This window comes from Mastacembelus armatus, chromosome 12 (assembly GCF_900324485.2).
Source record: "Mastacembelus armatus chromosome 12, fMasArm1.2, whole genome shotgun sequence".
NCBI classification, from domain to species: domain Eukaryota; kingdom Metazoa; phylum Chordata; class Actinopteri; order Synbranchiformes; family Mastacembelidae; genus Mastacembelus; species Mastacembelus armatus.
In genome coordinates this window covers 16831443-16850651 of record NC_046644.1, presented here as the reverse complement: position 1 = coordinate 16850651, position 19209 = coordinate 16831443, and the positions used below count along the sequence as shown (strand labels likewise).

General features: G+C 39.6%; 1 protein-coding gene across 11 annotated transcripts in view; it reads right to left on the bottom strand.

Moving 5' to 3' along the window:
• Positions 1 to 19209, bottom strand: part of LOC113124176 (disabled homolog 2-interacting protein) — a 105054-nt gene that overhangs the window by 28655 nt on the left and 57190 nt on the right. For 7 of the 11 annotated variants that reach the window (XM_026296668.1, XM_026296666.1, XM_026296669.1 and 4 more), the window contains 2 exons: positions 2362 to 2515; positions 1155 to 1253 (listed from right to left, as the gene is read on the bottom strand). In XM_026296668.1, the coding sequence (XP_026152453.1) occupies positions 1155 to 1253; positions 2362 to 2515 (253 nt within the window). Of the gene's footprint in view, positions 1 to 1154; positions 1254 to 2361; positions 2516 to 2678; positions 6552 to 12020; positions 12205 to 18373; positions 18622 to 19209 lie in introns of those variants that run through there. The other 4 variants (XM_026296671.1, XM_026296672.1, XM_026296670.1 and 1 more) reach the window with 4 other exon arrangements.

Here is a 19209-nt window from a genome sequence, read left to right as displayed (position 1 = left end):
GAGCTCCCTATCAGGACTGTTAGTAGTTCTCCAAATTTGTACTGTATACTGACATAAAACATTACTCTCTACAGTAAATGAAGATGCACCATATCGTCAGTTAGAAATTACAGTTTGCTATATGGCTTTTCATTCACATGGAAATGTATTTGCTGTCACCACCCCACAAAAGTGATACCTAAATTGCCTATTACGATAATTACCCATAATTATACAGGAACTGTATTGTGCAGATTCAGCATTCAGATGTTCTTGTTCCATTTTCACTGAGAATATCTCATATGGACACTTGGAACATATTTTACCATACAAGCACCTTCCTTTTACCAAACACTAGCAACAAAAAGATGTTAGGGCGAGGTCATGGTAACAAATGTTGACATCTAAACCACAAAGTTAAACAGGTTGACACCTGTGTGTATCAAGCATTATCCCCTGTCAAATCTGTCATTGCAGATCACCATAGATGAAAACTAAAAGCAAAAACTAAAACATTTTTTAACATACCTAAATTTATTCCCATTGAACTTGCTAGTAGTTGCAGTAGTAATATCGGTGAAAGTCTGTTTTTCTATTTATTAAAATTTCCTCATGCTATTCCAAATAATCTCTGTACCGCTTTCCAGTTTTTATTTTTGCCAAAAAACTGCACTGTATCTAATCTCTCAAGATCACAGAATAATTAAAAACCACAGCAAAAAGAGAGAAACAGAAATAACACATCCTTGCCAAATGAGCTGAGGAGGAGGACTAACATTATTAGCAAACTTTTTTTTCCCAAAATTCTAATTACGGAGCAATTTGCTAAATAATCATAGATGAAGGAGCAAAGACGCTGTGACTATTTTCTTGTCTTGAAATGTTTCCCACTCTCCTTCTGCCACAGCTGTGTTTGTCAAGATTACAGATGGCATTGCTGCACAAAAGAGGAAAACACTCTAGGAATCTTGGTATTTCGCCTGCAACCTCTGCGTCCTTTGCTCTTGAGATATACTTTATATCTCAGGCAACATTAGATTGTGTTGTTGCGTGAGTTACCAAACAATGTCAACACCATCTCTACCAGTGATGCAAGTGTGGTTTGGAATTGGGACACTTGTATATGAATTACTTCACACAGTCTGGTCGTACCTACTGTGTATTTACATAATTACCTTGTTGGGTTGTACCGCTCTCCTCAGATTCTCCATCCATTTGTCTCTCTCGGCTGATGAACGGCAGGAAAAACATTTGCTTCCTGTGGAGGTGGTGACCTACCGCCGCGACACAGGGAGAAGCAAAATGAAGGCTATAATGAACAAAACTTATGCATACCAATGACAGAAAAGAAGTGGAACAGAAATAGTTTTACTAAACTTAGTTCCTAATTACTCTTTCCCTAAGGCCCAAAATAGCTTCCACAGGTTTGTACATACATATGCATATGTGAATTCTTACAGTAATGCCAATGTCTTCCATAATTTGCTGGAAATTCCTTCCAATGATGATCTTGAGAATACATCAGTATTCAAACACCCAGCAACTCATCAAACTACGCTGTGTGCTACCATTTATTTTCTGCAACCAGAGAAATGTCAGCAGGAGCTAACCACTGTCACTTGTTTAATAAAGAAAAGCTGTATCTAAACTTTTGGCTGTAATTGACCACCAGCATCCAGTCGAGAACTTGAGCTGCAATAGAGATATGAAGAGATGTAATATGTAAGTCTGGATAATTTGACAGTTAGGTGAGCTTTATTTCTTTTACGTCTGAGAAATCATATTGAATTTTGTCAGTACAATATGTCAGTGTTGTTAAAAGGTGAAACAACTAGTTAATTTGTTGATGGACAGAAAATTAATTGATTTTAATTAATTAATTACAGTATACAGATTAAATAAGAAAATAATCAGTGGACAATTTAAAATGAAAATTAGCTTCTATGGAGAAATAGCAGGAAAACAAGCATTGACATATTGCTGTGGTTATAGCACAGTTGCCTTTATAAACAACCAGCAGATACAACAGAGCAGCATTAACATTCATTTGGGGTCGTGTCTGGCCACCCAAATTATTTCATTAGGAGCTAAATTGTCCACTGTGACTCCTTTTACATTTCAGTCATTTGATAGACTGTTAATAAAAAAATTGATTACAGCAGCTTGGTGATTGAATGTTTGCACTCTGAATGTAGCTTGAATGCTTTGACTTTTTTTAAAGACTGACAGAAAATGAAAACCTTTACTTACGGAGCTCCAGATGACTTCCTGTTTGTTGGTAACTCTATAGAAACACTAGATGTATGGCTGTGTGTGGGCCTTAATAAACCAGGGCTATTAGTGAGAATGTGCTGTTTTGTGTGGATGAGTGTGCCTCCTCACCTCAAAACAGTAGTCCTGCCCAAGAATGCTGCTGTGAACAGGCTTGATGATAACCTCGTCCTCCATACTTAGGTCCAGGGCTTCCACAGCGTTACTGGGGCTGAGCAATGACTCATGGGAGCGAGACTCCTTCAGCCTTGGCATCAGATGAGATCTAAGAGTGGAGAACAAGAGGGAGAAGAACTGAGTCACCCAGCAGAATCTGAGTATAGGAAGTGAGAGATAGGAAGCATATGCACTGTGTGTATCACTGAATGTTCATGGTGAGTGTGAAGGAAGAGAGTGTGATGATGACGAAGACAGGATGCTCCACTCACCTGGAAGTCAATGAGTTCTCAGCATTAGACACTTGCACACTACTGTGGAACAACACATGTTCTTAAACCCATATCTAAGCTCACTTGCTAATGATTTTGTGATTGTGACAACTTGAAACGTCAGTGTTTTACAACTACTACTACTGATAATGATAATAACAAAACAAAGAAATAAATATTAAAAAAAAACAATCTCAGGAAAAAGGGATTAGGAAAGTTCAGCGAGCAGAGCAAACCATTTTATGAACCACAGTAATAACTGAAGAAGTGACCTTGCCATACTAGTTTCTCTCTATATCATGGGTAAACTAGCTGCTTCTAGCTGTCTGCATGTTAGGAGGTTATAAATAATAACTTATTAACTTATTTGAATGTGTTAACTTGTCTTAAGCATGTTAATGTGCAGGCATGCTGAGCTTTGAGGCTTGCTGTAATAAACCACTAAATTACACGGTTCACATATTGCAACAGAGACGAGTCGACATTTCAGACAAGAGCTTGAAGTTCAGTATACTGGAAAGGGTTCAATATTCCCACTAAGACAGGCGTCTTCCTGGCCGTTTCCAGCCAGAAATGATACGTAGAAAAAGCTTTTTAGTATCTGTGCTTAATGCTGCCTTACCTCTTGTCTTTTTAGAAAGGTTAGACAGACTGTCACCAGGAAAAAGCAAGCGTGTCTCCACACAGCTGGATATCAGGGATCCATGTTATTAAGCTTAATATTTAGCTCAAAATTTGACTTTCCACTCGACAACCATCCGGCTATTGTCCAAGATGTCATAAAGTGCACTAAAAGTAACTGCCATCTTTAGTCAAACGCCAGTCGAACATCGACATCACCCAAGTTCCAGTCAGCTTCAGAAATATAAGAGAAGGAAAAGCGAATCTGAACAGCGACAGGCGAGTTACTTGAACATTAGCCCCTGACACTCAGACATTGGCAGGATGAGGAAGACCGAGGGTCAATTGCTAGTGTAATGAGTGAGAACATTTTTTTAATAATGCCGTCCATGGACATCTTATACACTAATCCCATGTACTCTGTGTGTGTGTGTATGCGTGCGTGCGTGTGTGTGTGTGTGTAGAAGAAGAGCATTCCAGGAAAAATGCAGCAGCCGTAATGACTCACAGATTAGTATGCGGCCCTTTGTACAGTCAGCCAGCTTTGTTGTCAAATCCACTGTCCAATGTGAAGTGGATAATAATCTGGACTCTCTCTCCTTTTATTCTTTATACACAGACATACACAGTCACTCACACAAAACTCACCCTATGAAATAAAAGGAGGGGAAAATACTTGCTCGGGGATAGCTTTGCATATGAGAATTCAGTTTTTGGGTGATCATAGCCTTTTCACAAACACAGTTGCAGTTGGAAGTGTGTTTGCATGTAGCTCTCCTTTGTGATTGGCTGACTGGGTACTGGGCAGAACAGAGAACGAGTCAAGTCAAGAAGAGAAGGGAAACAGGGGTTTCTATTGGCATGTTAAGAGACAGGCAGGGATGGGGACTTCATGTCCAAACTCTAAAAATGAGAACAATGGTATTTCTATGTCCGACACACCGAGACAGAGAAACAACCTGTGACAACATTATCAAATATTTTAATGATCTGGCACCATACATGCTTCTAGCTCTAATATTTAGCCACAGCTGATTAAAAGTATGTAAATATTGTGCATGTAAAGATGCACTAGAACATGGTGCTGGTGTAGCTTGGCAAAAGCAAGATCATCTGAACTAATATTGTACATGTTGTAAAGAAAAATTACCACAGAGAGATAAATCCATCTTCTAAAAGAAAATATATTTTATTATTCAAAGTCTTTTTTGTTTTCCATATTGTATTATAAGAACATTAGTGTCAGTGGAAATGATTTGATTCTCTGAAAGTATGAAATGATTTCTGTCATCTGCATGGCACTGTATTAAATTGTACTGTAACATGTAATTTACAGCCTATTGTGGGCCACTGTGTAATGAGAGTGAAAGACTGTCTAGCATGTGAAATCTGCTTATAACTATATCAGCGTGTGACACATTGTTCATGTCAGTATCAGCAAATAACACCAGCATTACCATCAGGGTTTGCTGTCCTCGTCCCTTCATTTCTCTGGTCTCTGGTCCCCCTCCCCCAACACTGTCTATTCTCAGAAAATGTCCTTCTTTGTCCTTGACATTCCTCCAATACTCTGCCTGCATTTTTCTCGTATCCAGAGTTTGGGGGGAATAGTTCATGTTAGGCGTTTTTTTTTTTTTTTTGGTACATATCCCGTTCTTTATCTCTCACACTGTCTTCTCATCAAATGGTCACCAATAATTCTATCTCATCATCATCTTAGGGCTTCATTTGGACCACCTAAATATCAGATGTGATACTAAGGCCTCAGACAGCTCAGAAACGTCCAGTAGCTTTTACACAGCAAGCTATAGAAAGCCCTGTACCAAAATACATAATTAAAAAGGTCAATTTACAAAGAACAGTCTTTGTCAGCACCTGGTCAAAACGTTGCAAAAGTATTGTATACTACAATTAAAGAGACACACATACACACACAACAGGTACATCTATGCTAATACATTCAAAAGGACATGTCAGGATTACATTATAATTTGTGTTTTTATGAATGAATTTCTCTCTTCTTATTCATAGTGTTTTATCAGGAGCTCTAGTGTTAAGAGGATGATGAGTGCCATAAAACAGGCCTTCCATCTGTACTCAAAATGGGTTTGTTGTACTTCTGCATGCTGATATTAATTTCTATCTTTTGGCCTTCCCTTTGAGAGGATACATGACATGGCAAGGCATTAGTGCTCTGTTTACAGTAGAAGAAGCAGAAGTAGATAATACAAAATCAAGATGTATCATATGTATGATGACGACGTATTATTTGCATCTGTCTTTATCGGTCTTGAATATTTCCAGAAATTTTTCAAATGAAAATACAATTAAAAACAGGTGGTTCAAAACATAAAACCTTGTTCTCCAACTTTAAAATAGTCCAAAAAGAGCACGACCACCCAAAATGTCCTCTCATTGCTGAACAACACATATAGCTCCACAGTTAAGTTGCTATTGCTTCAGTGCATTAGATTTTCATAATTCAAAGACCTAAATGGGCTGGAAATGTCGATGTACTTTTACTATTTAGGAATCTATGCCACTGCATCAGGCTAAATCCTATCAGCACAGTCTGTGAACTAGATGCTCTGTGCCTTGCTAAGGTTCAATAAAAACTCAGTTAGGAATAAGTACCGGGGAGATCAGAGCAGATTAATGGATTCTGAGTGGGTCTGGGCTGTGCCCAGTATACTTTTTCTCTGCAGCCTGTAAAAAAAGTTCATCTGATAGCCTGTCTGAGAACTGATATAGTCTGAAACCTTCAGCATGTACAGGCGTCAGAGCACTTCTAACACACTGACTGGATGGCTAGCTGGGTGCACCCAAAGGGACTGTTTATACTGAAGATAGTCTGAATTCTAGCAGTGCATCTTACAGGATGCTACAAAAACATGCACTGTTTAACTACTATCACCCAGGCCTACAACAACAAGACCACGTTATAGCACATGGAAAGTGTTGTTAATTTTTCCATGGGAAATAATACCTTTTTTGGGTTATTACCCCACCACAATAAACAACATGAAAACGCCCTAATGATCAAAGCTAAAGCTTCTGACATAATCTAAAACAAACAACACTTTTCTCAAGAGAGACCTTTAGCTTCAGCTAGAGTTGAGCAGCCTGATGTTAAGTCTTGCAAATGGTGTTTACTGTGGGTACTGCCCTGCAGTGTTTACACAGCATTTTGCTTTCCCGTTAGGCCATCCTTTAAAACAATCAATATGCTTTCCACTTTCAGACTGGCACAGCAATTACTTGTTAATAATACTCTCTACCAAACAAACACATGATACTTGTGTGGGTAGGCATGCATATCAACAAGCAGAGCCAGGCAAATACATAATGAATGGCAAATTAGTGTCCTCTCAGTTTTTGATGACACCTAACTATTTAATCCTACTAAGGTTACAGAAACTTATTATTATATATCTTACCAAAAGTTAACAAAAGTGTCAAATGAAATGTAAAATTAAAGGAAAAATTACTAGATAAACATAATGAATGCAGATAATTCCCACTGAATGCTTTGAATATGAAAATATTATAAATCACTAGCCCCAGTTTGTATCTCTTATATATATTACAATTACATCCTTGTATATATGAGACATATTTTGTCTCAACTTTCAAATAATGTTGAGAGAAAATGAGCAGAAATGGTCCTTGTTGGACATGATCTTAGCAACCTGGAAATGTGAAAACAGATAAAATGTGTTTGTAAGACCTGCAGCACAATGATTGTAATAATAATTAGAATAAGTCATAATAATAATAATCATATATTACTAATACACTATTTATAGAGCTCTTTTCAAAGAGTACAAATTGCTTTACAAGTACAATAAAGAACAATAAAACTCAGAATAAATCTACATAAAACAGAAGAAGAAACAATCAAATCTAAATACACAAACTTCCAACACTCAGTTCGTAGATAGAACTCTAGCCAATCAACAACACCAACCACTCTGCAAGCACCTGCACCATAACCCAAACATCAAAGCAGAGTTAATGGCAAAACATGTACTGTACACACACAATCACACAGTAATTGTTCAAGGCTGATTATGAAACACATGCACTGCAGATACAGGCAACTGGACAAATAAGCCATTATTCATGCATCAAGCCTCACACAATAAAGTGTTCATTATCCCCACTGCTTTGGCGCTGACACAGTGGAAGGGACCACAGGCCGTGATGAAATAACTGTCTGTCACACTGCAGAGCACTTTGTCACGGGCCTGATCACACATTTGATCCAGGCAGATGCAGTTAGTCTTTCTCAGTATTCAGCATGAATAATGAGGCACTATCAGTTCAGAGAGGAATCTAAAATCTTACCACAGTCTGTGTCAGAATTCTTTGCATATTGATGTCTTCATTTTGCTCATTATTCAGCAATACAACAGCAATTGTATTTTGCAATAAACCTATGAAAATGTACGTTTTTGTGCCCCAGTCTGCCAGCTGTCGACTGTCATCTGCACTGAAGTCAACAGTTGGGTTATTGGTAGCAGGAGAACACAGACAATAAAGCAAACATCTGGCCCTCAGTGAAAGACCGAAAGAAGAGTCAAGATAAGACTAGGGAAAGAGATGAGGGGGATCCTGTCAGATGCTGCTGGTGCAGAACAGTGGATGTGTGAGCTGAAGCACTGACATGTGGCTACAGGTCTTGGAGCCCAAGCACCTATCAGGGACGGCAGAAAATCCAGTCAACAGAGCAGCAGAGCAAACCTCCTTCAATGTCAGACACTGGAGAGAAAGAATGATCTCCAGAGTTGAAGACAGAGGTTAAAGTTAACTAAAGATACACCACTAATGTAACAGCTCCAATACCATTATCTACACCAGTACGAGGAACATCTCCATACAGCACAACTGGCTGACACTCCCAGCCAAAAGCTCCTTTTTTGCTCCTCACCTCAGTGAGTTCTGATTGACTGTGCCATGTGCAATGAAAGCAATAACAATGACAATGAAAGGAAAAACACAGAAATGTACATTGTCGTGTCTATTTTGGTCCACATCCAGTGCATTAGTGCTTTGCAGCACCTGTGCTGTTTGACAGCGTCGGCTCTTTAGGCTCTTACACTGCTAGCAGCCTAATGCAAACAAGACAAAGAAGAAATTATACTGCGATGAGAGAGATGTGGGTCTAGGTGTTACTGCACCAAACGAAGGAATAAAAAAAATAAAGCTATGGTGTAACCACTTTTGTGAAGGAAAAAAAAGAACCAGTTGAAGCTATAGATGGGAGCACACGTTTGCTAGTATAGAAGGAACATCCCGGCACAAAGATGGCCTTTCATTTACACGGAGGAAGGAAGCTTTTAAAGGCAAGAATGAGACACATGCAAACACACACACACCCACCCACCCCCTTCCCACCCCTAAAGAGACACATACACAGGAAAGGAGGGAGGGAGCTTTAGCATTTAATAGCTTCTAAATGATCAGCTCCTCCAGGAGTCTGCAGGGATGCCGGGATGTCACACACACTTCATAGTGGCAGAGGCTGACTGGCAACTGTGAACGGGTGGTTGGAGGACAACAGTTGGAAGAGCTAACATAGTCCCTGAGCCAGGCTGTTTGGAAAAACACACACACCCGCACACGCACACACACACACCCGCACCCGCACACCCACACACACCCGCACCCGCACACCCACACACACCCACACACACACACACACACACACACACACACACACACACACACAGAGCTTGATTACAGTGAGAGTGTAGCCTTCCTGCTATGCTGAGAGGTAATTCAGTGTAACATCTGCTAGGACACTCACTGCAGGAGCCCAATACAGAGCACTGAAGAGCTGCTCTGGAGCAGGCCGGGGGGGTTTAGCTCTGAGGTCATGTGCAGAATGTAAGGGAACAGAACAGCTGGCTGCAAATACAACCACTGGACACAGAAGATCAAAATAGCAGCTGCAAAACATAACATGCCAATTAACTGTGATGATCTGTGAGAAAAGGTTTTAAACATTTGTGGTGAGTTCATGAGTGCAGTGATTTGTGCCAAGCTCAGCTGGATGTGACACAAGGTACATTGTTCTTACTCAAATTATTTCTCTTACCAGATAAGGTTTAAGGACTGCAATTTAAGATATCAGACTTTATAGAGCTTCTACAGATAATGCATCTTGTTGTAATAGAATGAGTCCCAATGTGTGCATAGCTACAGTAATTAAACTGGGAATGAGCAAATCCAAATAGGACAGCCAAAACATTTCCTTAACGGAGAATTTATAATGAGGTCAAAGGTTGCACTAATGACTGACAGGTCAGGAGGCAAAGGGCAAGAGTCATACTAATGATTAATGGCCTACCAATGGGGTATGATTGGTATATTGATTTCAATGATTGCTAATTTGTGATGTGAGGGGAAAAAAAACATCATGAACACTTATGGCTTTACAAGATTACAAATCAATAATAATTAATTGGACTAATATGTCACTGTTCAGTAAAGTGTAATTGTATGACCAAAGTTATGACATCAGCCAAAGCACCACAGCTTAATTTGATCCTGTTGTATCAAACACAAATTACCCAAACAAGTAAGATACCAGATTGTGAGGCTTCATAAAGATGGAGGAGGATACTGAACAGGGTACTGAACATACGTCTAAACACAACTGCAGCAGCACTTAGGAGGCATAGGAAAAGCTATAGCAGAATGGGCACTGGACATTCTCCAATGACGCCATGGACAATTTGCTATTAATGCAGTCTTGCATTAAAAACAGATGGATAAGAGCTTCTGATTTGGCAGAAGGATTATTGCAATCACTGAAACTAGTTTCTGACAGCACAAATTCAACATCATCAGAGGTGTCCAGGAAGAAAACTATTGCTCTTGACATCACAACCATTGCAACAGGACAATACTGCAAAATTAACCCTTCAATTAAAACGAACCCTGATAAATACTGCCCACACTTCATTGGTCACATGAAACCAAAATAAATTTGTGTGGATCAGAGAGGGGTGCAGTATGTTTGCAGTGGCCCTGGCTAGGACTAGTGGTCACATAGTGCTGACCACCCTGACAGCTATGGTGCAGAAGGTGTACAGGAGATGACATATACGTACCACTATAAACAAATACTGAATGAAAGCATGATTCCCAGTCTCAAAATGTTTGGCAAGAGAAGAAATGTCCAATATGACAATGATCCAAAACAGACTGCAAAAATCATACAAAACATTTTAAAAAAGCCAAGTATGGCTCCTGTGTTGAAACTAATGGAACACGTTTATAGTATTTTGAAGTAGAAGAAGAAAAAAATAGTGGTCTAAGCAGCTGAAAAAACATTGTTCTACAGATGTGTGCAACCGGTTTCATCCACCCCAGAAGAAAATCTGTTATGGAAAAAAATAATAAATAAATGAACAGAATCTTACTATTAAAGGGTGTAATGCCTTTTGGTGTGGTTGGTTCTTTAAAATGATCTTTCACTATAGTTTAACATTAGAAAAAGACTACTAGAGAAGAGAGAAAACTTATGATTTCCTGGCATCAATCGGTGACATATGACACCACGGATACAATGCTATTTTTAGTTTTACCGTAATTGTACAAACTCCCTCCCATAGTATATAGTGTATGCAAAAACAAATACATATTTTCTACTTTGAGTTTATCATTTTTAATTTACCTCAACATCAACTATGGAGAGAAACAATACATACATACACAAGTATGCTTTATTCATAAAGCTCCACAGCAACAGTAAGAGACTATTAAGGGCAAGATAGTCACATATCAGTGGGTATGACTCAGCTGTGATCATGAGGCTGAGAATACTTATGGCACGTCAAGGTCATAGAAGTGGTGTATGCATCTGTGTATGCATGCCAGTGTGCCTGAGTATATAAGTTTACAAGTTACCATTAAATTAATGCATGTTTGCAAAGTAAAACAGCTCAAGCTGCACATTAAAATGCATAATTTTCTATTTTTTAGCATGAAGAAAATATAAATCAGTTATAAGAAAGATTGCTTTTGTTCTTGAACTCTTGTTTAACTAATAAGTGCTTGGGGAACTAATAAAAAAAAAAAGTGCAAAGGACTAAAGGAGATGAGGAAGTGTGTTTTTCACTTTTTGACCTGACTATTCAAACACTCCTGTGGTACTGGACAAAGAAACAGTCAAAAGTTCACAAGGAGAGAACAACAGCAGAGGCTTTCTTCCTACACAAAGTGGCAACCCTGAGATGTCAAAAACAGCATTTAACCTAACCTTTTCCCACATTATTCTGATTTTCACAGTCGTATTTGTATTAATACCAGATTTAGACAGGTGAGAGCTCTACATTCTAGAGCATGCTCTCAATACCAACATCTTGTCTGCACTCAAAAGCTAAAGATTTGCCTCTGGCATTGAATACTTTTCACGTTCATGTCTAAACGCGTCCTCCTGTTTCTCTCAGCACCTTCCTCTCAAACTGTTCAGCTGCACTACACTTTTTCTCTTTTGGTTATGAATCCAGATGTTTCTTTGTATTCACTGTATCTGTATTCGGAAAGTACTTTATGGCATTTGTGTAGCAAAAATGTCAGACAATCAGATAAAACCACAATGTACAGTCCTGAGTGAGACGTGGGTGGATGCAGAGAGGTTTCCATAATCCACAGTGTGCAGCTGTGCAAGCACACCCATGAATCAAGTATTAAAAACAAAATGACACTTACGATCTACTGAATATGTTAAACATGGCCCAACAGTACCCGCTAGAGCTGGATCCCCAAAACGCAAAACCTCACTTTGGGCTGCATTCCTCAGTAGTAACTGGTCTCAGTGTTTTCGCGACTATTTTTGAGTCTCTGGGAACGTGGCTGGAGCCTCTGCCCTTGGAGTTACACCACACTGCTCCCAACGGATGTCTGCTGCTACTAACACACCCCTCTCCACATCTCATTTAAAAAGACAGCGCTGTTACTTTGGCAAAATCCCCATACTTCAGTGTAAGATTATATTGATGTAGTAAAAAACAGTATTCTGAAATACAGAAAATACAGAGTCAGATACGTGTTGGTGGGTTGGATATGATATTTCAACTTGAAACAATGCTGCTATTACTTACCTGACATCTGTGAAGAATATATCATATAATAAACAAAAATGTGCATTTCTAGACAGTTGTTACTTTACAATTTTATATGCAGCTTATTTTATAGCTTTGTAATGAAAACTTTGCCAAATTAAAGCTCATCATGTACTATGAAGTACTTCTGCTCTTAATTGAGGGGTTAAAATAGATTGAAATACAAACACAGTGATAGAGAAAAGGAACAGAAGTTATTTAGGTGCTACGCTGAAAAAAAAAAGAGCAAAATCTATATTTCGTGCTGAAGTCTGTCCCTAGAATTCTCAGTCGCTCTGCCATCACCAGATCTGTCTCCCCTGCATTTTCTCACAATGACATAGACCCTGAGTTGGCAGCCAGGAAATCAGCCTGCCTCCTCCTCCTCCCTCTGAGTTCCCCTGTAGCAGGAAACAATGGCTCAGCCTTCAGCACCACACTCTGTGGGAAAATGTGAGGTCCTTGGCCAGAGAGAGACTCCAGGAAAAGGAAGGAAAAAAAGAGGAGAGCAATACAAAAAAGGGGAAGGAGGGAGTAAGGGAGAGGAGGAGAAATGAGGTCAGCCAGGTTTAGGAAAGAGACAAACTACCAGATATATCGTACGGTTATTTTCACATAGCTGGTGAGCCAGTGAGGAAACACCAATGTCACAGCTGAGACATGCTGTCAAGAGACACCTCAAATCAAACTGATGTTTTAGCTCCAAAAAAAGCTAAAGCCCCAGAAATGTCAGTCACCCCCTGTGAAATAATGACATGGAAACAGGTCCAGTTTGGCATGGACCAGCTTCAGCATTATTAAAATGCTCGTTAAACTACAACTGGAGCATTCAACAGTTACATCAGAGTTTATTATGTAAAAAGACTTAAGTGGAACTCTACAAGAGCCGGTAGCAGTCATCTACCTCAACAATGGAATTCATTGTGAACCAAACAGTGGCAAAGTCTAGGTGGATGGGTAGCCCAGCTCTGAAACTATTTAACTAACATTTAGGTGGCGAAACTGGAGGAAGCTAGATGTATTTGTTCCCAATGATACAATGGATTAGAGTTGCTTGCTCTTATCACAAGTAAATAGACCAGTAAGCCTTGCTGTTTTGGAGAATGACTGGGTAAAGGTTAACTACAAAGCCAAGGGAAAAGCCTGGAGACTAAACACCAGGGGGGATTTCCTCATTCCTCTGGTCTGGGTCAAGATAATATCATACCTCGTAGGGTTGTCTGGAGTGTGACTGTTCCCAAATATAATGTGAGATAGAGTCAGCCTGTTCTAGCTATGAAGTTTGTTTGTATTCACTGAAGTAGAAGAGGAATGCTGAAAGCATCTAAAAAACATCACTGTTCATATGAAAAAGCATTTTAAACAATGGCACGCTACACAACTTACGTTTTCATGTGTGTATGTGCATTAGTGTGTGCACAGACGCTTCCTGTACAAACAGAAAATGTATTTGTACTCCATGCGATTTTGTGAGAAAAATACATGTCAAATTGTGCCAAGGAGTGTGTGGGTGGGTGGGTATGTGTGAGGTCATGAGCCAATTGTAGAGCAGCATACTGCAACAGGATGGGATCATGAGAGAGGGTGGGAGAGACCAGGCTTTCTTAGCTAAATGTCTGTCTGTAGGCAGTTCCCTAGAGGCACTGACTCTGAGAAGTTATTCCCCTGCTAAACATTAACCTGTTAAGTAGAGCAACACCTACCTGTACAGAGGTAAAGCAAACAGAAGAAGAGAAGGAGAGAAGCAAAAGCAAAATCCATGAATAAAATACATTCCAGGCAAGCTTCCACAAGTCCAGAGAGAAGGAGAGACATGTTGGACAAGTAGATGTTTATGGAGGTCAGGATAGAGGAGGGCAGAGGAAGAAAAATATGACTCAACTGAGAGAGGAGCAAAATGAATTCACATCCACACTGCAGTGACTCGTTTAGGGAGAATATGTCTATTACTGCAATAAGGAAGCAAGACCAAGAAGAATAATAAATGTTAATGCTAATGCACTGAATCTAGGCTGCAAGTGCTCAAGTTTCATTAGACATTTTTTCTGTTAAAAGTGAAAGTGTATTCTCTCCTATACACTGGGCAAAATGACAATATATACGCTGAGATATGAGAAGTCTGCCAACAGTTACAGCATTTGCTAATAACATCAATTTGTTATCTGTGGTGAATTAAGCTATTGGGTGCAATACTGCAAAGCAACAAGCAAACTGGCAAAAATATTCTTAAATTTGTTAATGTAATTAGGAACAACAATAGGATAAGCACAGCATTATTCTACATTTTCTTATTTTCAAAAAAAAAAAAAATTCAGTGAAAAGACCAAAGTGTTTGGACTTCCCACAGCCTGTCGTTTACAGAAAAAAAAAAAAGCATTTTCTTCAGACAGATAGTAGGTTTAACTAATATTACCCAAGCAGCAGTAAATAGTGTATTTATTGGGGATTATTTTCAGATGTAGATTAATACAGACTAGTATTTAGAAAAGAGGGGTGGTGTCTGTGTGATTGACTAAAAATAGACTACAGTGCCCTTGTTCATTGTGATGAAGGAACATGTTCCCCAGTGCAATGCTGTGGATCCATGACGGAAGAACAAAAAAGGACAATTACAGAGTTCTAAGATTTCATTAATTTGCTGTTCTTTTGGTTTTCTTATGAGATTTGACATTGAATGAAATATATTATATAACCAGCCGTATTATTTAATTATATAAAAACAGATACCAAATTTCATTTGCATCCATTCGAGCCTACCCTGACATCAACAGTAGCCACCAAGTGAAACAGGAGTGCACACAATATTGACAATGCAATGTATTCTGTGAGTCCACAAATGAGTAACTGCATCAGTCATTGTAATGTCGGTATCCTAGTCAGAAAAGAGCCAAATCAATGGGATTTCATTTATATCAGTCAAATGCTGTAAAAGTGCAGATCAACAGCTGTCTTTGTATTAGGAAATGACAAGCAACAGAGGCATTAAAAATCCCTCCTTCCATCCCTTCATGCATCCACCTATAGCTTGCCCTGCATTTCATTTTGTAAAGCAGCTCACTGGCTTAAAGATAAAAAGAAGACAGGTTGAGTCATCGGCGCGCCAGCGTGTCTATAAGCAACATAAAGACAGAGATGGAGTATGAGAATGAGAGGACCTAAAGAGACCTGTTGGACTGATGTTTGATAGTTCTCTTCTCGTGCTGTTCATACTGACTATGTGCTATGGCCTTCAGGGGATGAGAGAGCAAATGAGTGATTCAATTATTGATAATGCTGCCCCATCATGAGCATATGCTCCTCTTTCATCCTCTCCCAGGCAAGCTGTGAGGAGATGCAGAATAATGTCACTGAATGTCTTTGACGCAGTGTACTTCAACCATCTTTCATTCACAGTAACAAGTCAATAATCCAACCTCCAATTTGCTAGCATTGCAAATTTCAAAGCACTGAACAAACTGAACACAAACACTTGAAAAATACACATTTTGCATAAGGCCTGTGATTCTCTTTTTCTTTTATGATTGAGACTTTGCCTCTAAATCTTTGATAATTCTGACAAAAACAAGCCGAAACAATTGTACAAATGTCTGCAATCTCCTATAAATAGCTGGATCCTGTAGAGTTGAATGCTCACTGGTGGATTCAAACTTGATGTGAATCCAAACAAAAACAACAAAAACTACTATCTATTGAAACTGAACTACTACCATTGAAATCTTGGAAGGATAAAAAACTCTTATGCAATAAAACTGTATGGAAAACATTGGAAATTTTAAAATTCTTGCTTCAGTGAGAAAGCAGCTTATACATGAAGTGTGAACATGATTAAATGCTGTTGATTAAGTGTTAAACTGTGGCGGTTTCTCCCTCCCCCTTTCTAAACTGCCAGTAGTGCAGACCTTTTGACCTCCGGCAGAGTATCCCCTGGTTGTGGCATTGCATTGCCCTCTCTGCCCTCCCTGTGCATGTGTCTGATTAAATGTTCTGCTCCACTTCATCAGCTCTCAGTAAATCAATGGACATCACAGAGATGATCTTTGACAGAGTAATTACACAGAGACAGAACACTCAGAGAAAAAGACAAAGAGATGGGTAGAGATAGCACGAAGACACTATACCAAACTAAGCTCTGCATTTATTCTCGTCTGTCCCAGCAACATAAATATGTCTTGGAAGTGAGTACATTATTTAACAACCAAATACACCACTGTTTAATTCCATGAAATTAATTTTCTACATCGTAGAAGTTGAGTTCTGAAGGTGGATGAACATTGCATAAGACATTTAGTCACCTAGAATGAACCAGTTCAAAAAAATATTGGAGCACTATTGTTGAATCGCTTATGTTTGCCTTTTTAGTCATCTGCTTCGCTTTTCTTACAGTTTCTCTTATTTCTCCCTCATATTCTCTGCCTCCATCTCTCCCTCTTGCTTCCACTGCATATATAAGGATGTGAAACGGAGCTTTTTCTTGCCCGAACATCTCTCGTCTATGCTCCTGTTTAGCAAGCTCTGACCTAAAACACTGCATATTTTGCACAAAAGATAATACATCTGTATATGTGCACATATATTAATGTGTACAGAAATATTTAGTCATGAACACAGGTGAATACAGTCCCCCTGGCTGGGGAAAAAAAGAAATCACACTGTTACTGCATACAAACACAGACTGAAACTAATGCTTGTAGCATAATATGCAGACGTCAAGCCTGGTTTTGTTCTGGCGGGCTCAACATCAGGCTACAATCAGGAGGACCACCAGCTGAGCTCTCACACTGGAACACTTCTGCATACCACAGTAAACTACGAGACAAAACCATCCAACTATCATTTATGTGTTTACTAAAACAAAGATGATTTTCTTCTGTGAATCCATGTCTGAGGAAAATAAATGTTTGGTTGAATTCTCTCTAGGAAACTGTTTAACTAAACTCTTCCTCCATGATGTGGCATGGATAATTGGCAGCGCTGAACAGTTACTGACAGCCTCAGTGTCTTATCTATCTTCTTAATGAGACAAATGAAAATAGAATAACGCAACTACTGGAATAACCTGATGTATGACTGAGGAATAATTTCATGCCTGTAAGTAGCATGTCCAGCATGTTAAAGCCATGTGATGCATGTAAGATGCATCAACTGGACCAGGGATGTTTGTGAAAACATCAAAATCACCATCAAGTAATCAATATAAATAAACCGTCTTTAAATTGTAAAAAAAGAGTTGAATAAATTAGAAAGAGTTACTTCCCAAGGCCTGGATAAAATGATGACTAACAAGACTTTTCACTAATCTCATGTTCTCTTGTGCAGACATTACAGTTTATTAACAATGAAATGAGCTGTTGCTCTCCGACTCCCAAGCTCTCTGTCCCTGGGCCACATGCCTCTCTTTAAACTGCTAATTGCCTCCAACATATGACCTCAACTGAGAATGCCAGTCAAAGTGACTGACCTGAGAGTGTGGTCCAGTCATCTGATTTGTGTTAGCTAGCTGCACTGTGTCACACAGGCAAGCTTTGTATGATGTTCCTACATTTAGGATATGCTTAACAAAACCCCATAACTAAATTATCATCTCTGCTACTATTTATTATATCAGTGATAATAAACACACTGAACTCTGAATGAAAGCCCTTTGGAAATTAAAAGCAATTATATAATAATGATTATCCTGAATGTATGCATAGGATATATGTGTGTGTGTGTGTGTGTGTGTACACAAGAGAGCAACCTCCTTTGCATTGTCACTGACAGAAGGAAGCAAAATAGAACAGGACAGCACAGCTGGAGTATAAACAGATCTTAGAGTCTCAGTAAAGTATCCTCTATATGGAGAGACTACATTTACATTTGTGGCCACACATTCATATAAAATGTAATATCCCACTGAAAAACGCCAGCGAACCAATATACAAAGGATGGCGAGTGACACGTGAAAAGCAGGATAACACTCACCAAGCATTGTCAGAATTCCACAGAACAATCGCAGGCAGGCAGGGAGAGAAACCGAGGCTGAGCCAGAAGAAGAAGAGATGGATGAGGGCAGAGGCGACTTCAAAGCTCCATTTTTTTTCCTCCTGCTGCCGAAGCAGACTGCTGCTTGCCTCTCCTCTTCCTTACTTGTGGTTCTCTTCCTCTTTCTCTCTCTGACTCCTTCTCTTTCCTCCCGCTGCTGCTTTAAGGCAAGGGGTGGAGAATAAGCTCTTGCTGCTCCCTCTCCTTTTTTTCTCCCACCCTCCTCTATTGCTTACCCTGTACAGAGCATGCCCTACTTCCTGTGCTGTCTGATATGGGACTCACACTCCTCTCTCTTGTTTGTTTCCTTTCACTCCACATGAATGAATTTAATGGTACTCTGACACTTAACTTTGATTTGGGAATGATGAAAATGTGTCCCCTTTGCTTCTTTGCTGTATCTCCCCAACTAACTAACTCAAGCTAAACCCTCTCCTGTTCAGTGATTGACTACACCTCCCATTTCTGTTTCCTAGTGCAGGGTGGAGCCTACATATGGTGTGCGGGGGATCACATGTATGTGTGTGTGTGTGTGTGTGTGTGGTGAAGCGCAGCTTGTCCCTGCCCCCCTGTGTGGCTCCAGTGGGAGTGTGTGTGTGTGTGTGCACTCTTTGTCCTGTCAACTCTGGTATGAGGTGTGCTGTTTTCCCTGTCAGCCACCACTGCTGTTGTGGTTGCCACCCATGTCGTTGGGACTGGGGAGGACGGGGGTATCATGACCAGCCAACCAGGCATCGGTTCAGCTGGGAGACTAGGGCTCATGCTGAAGCTCAGAC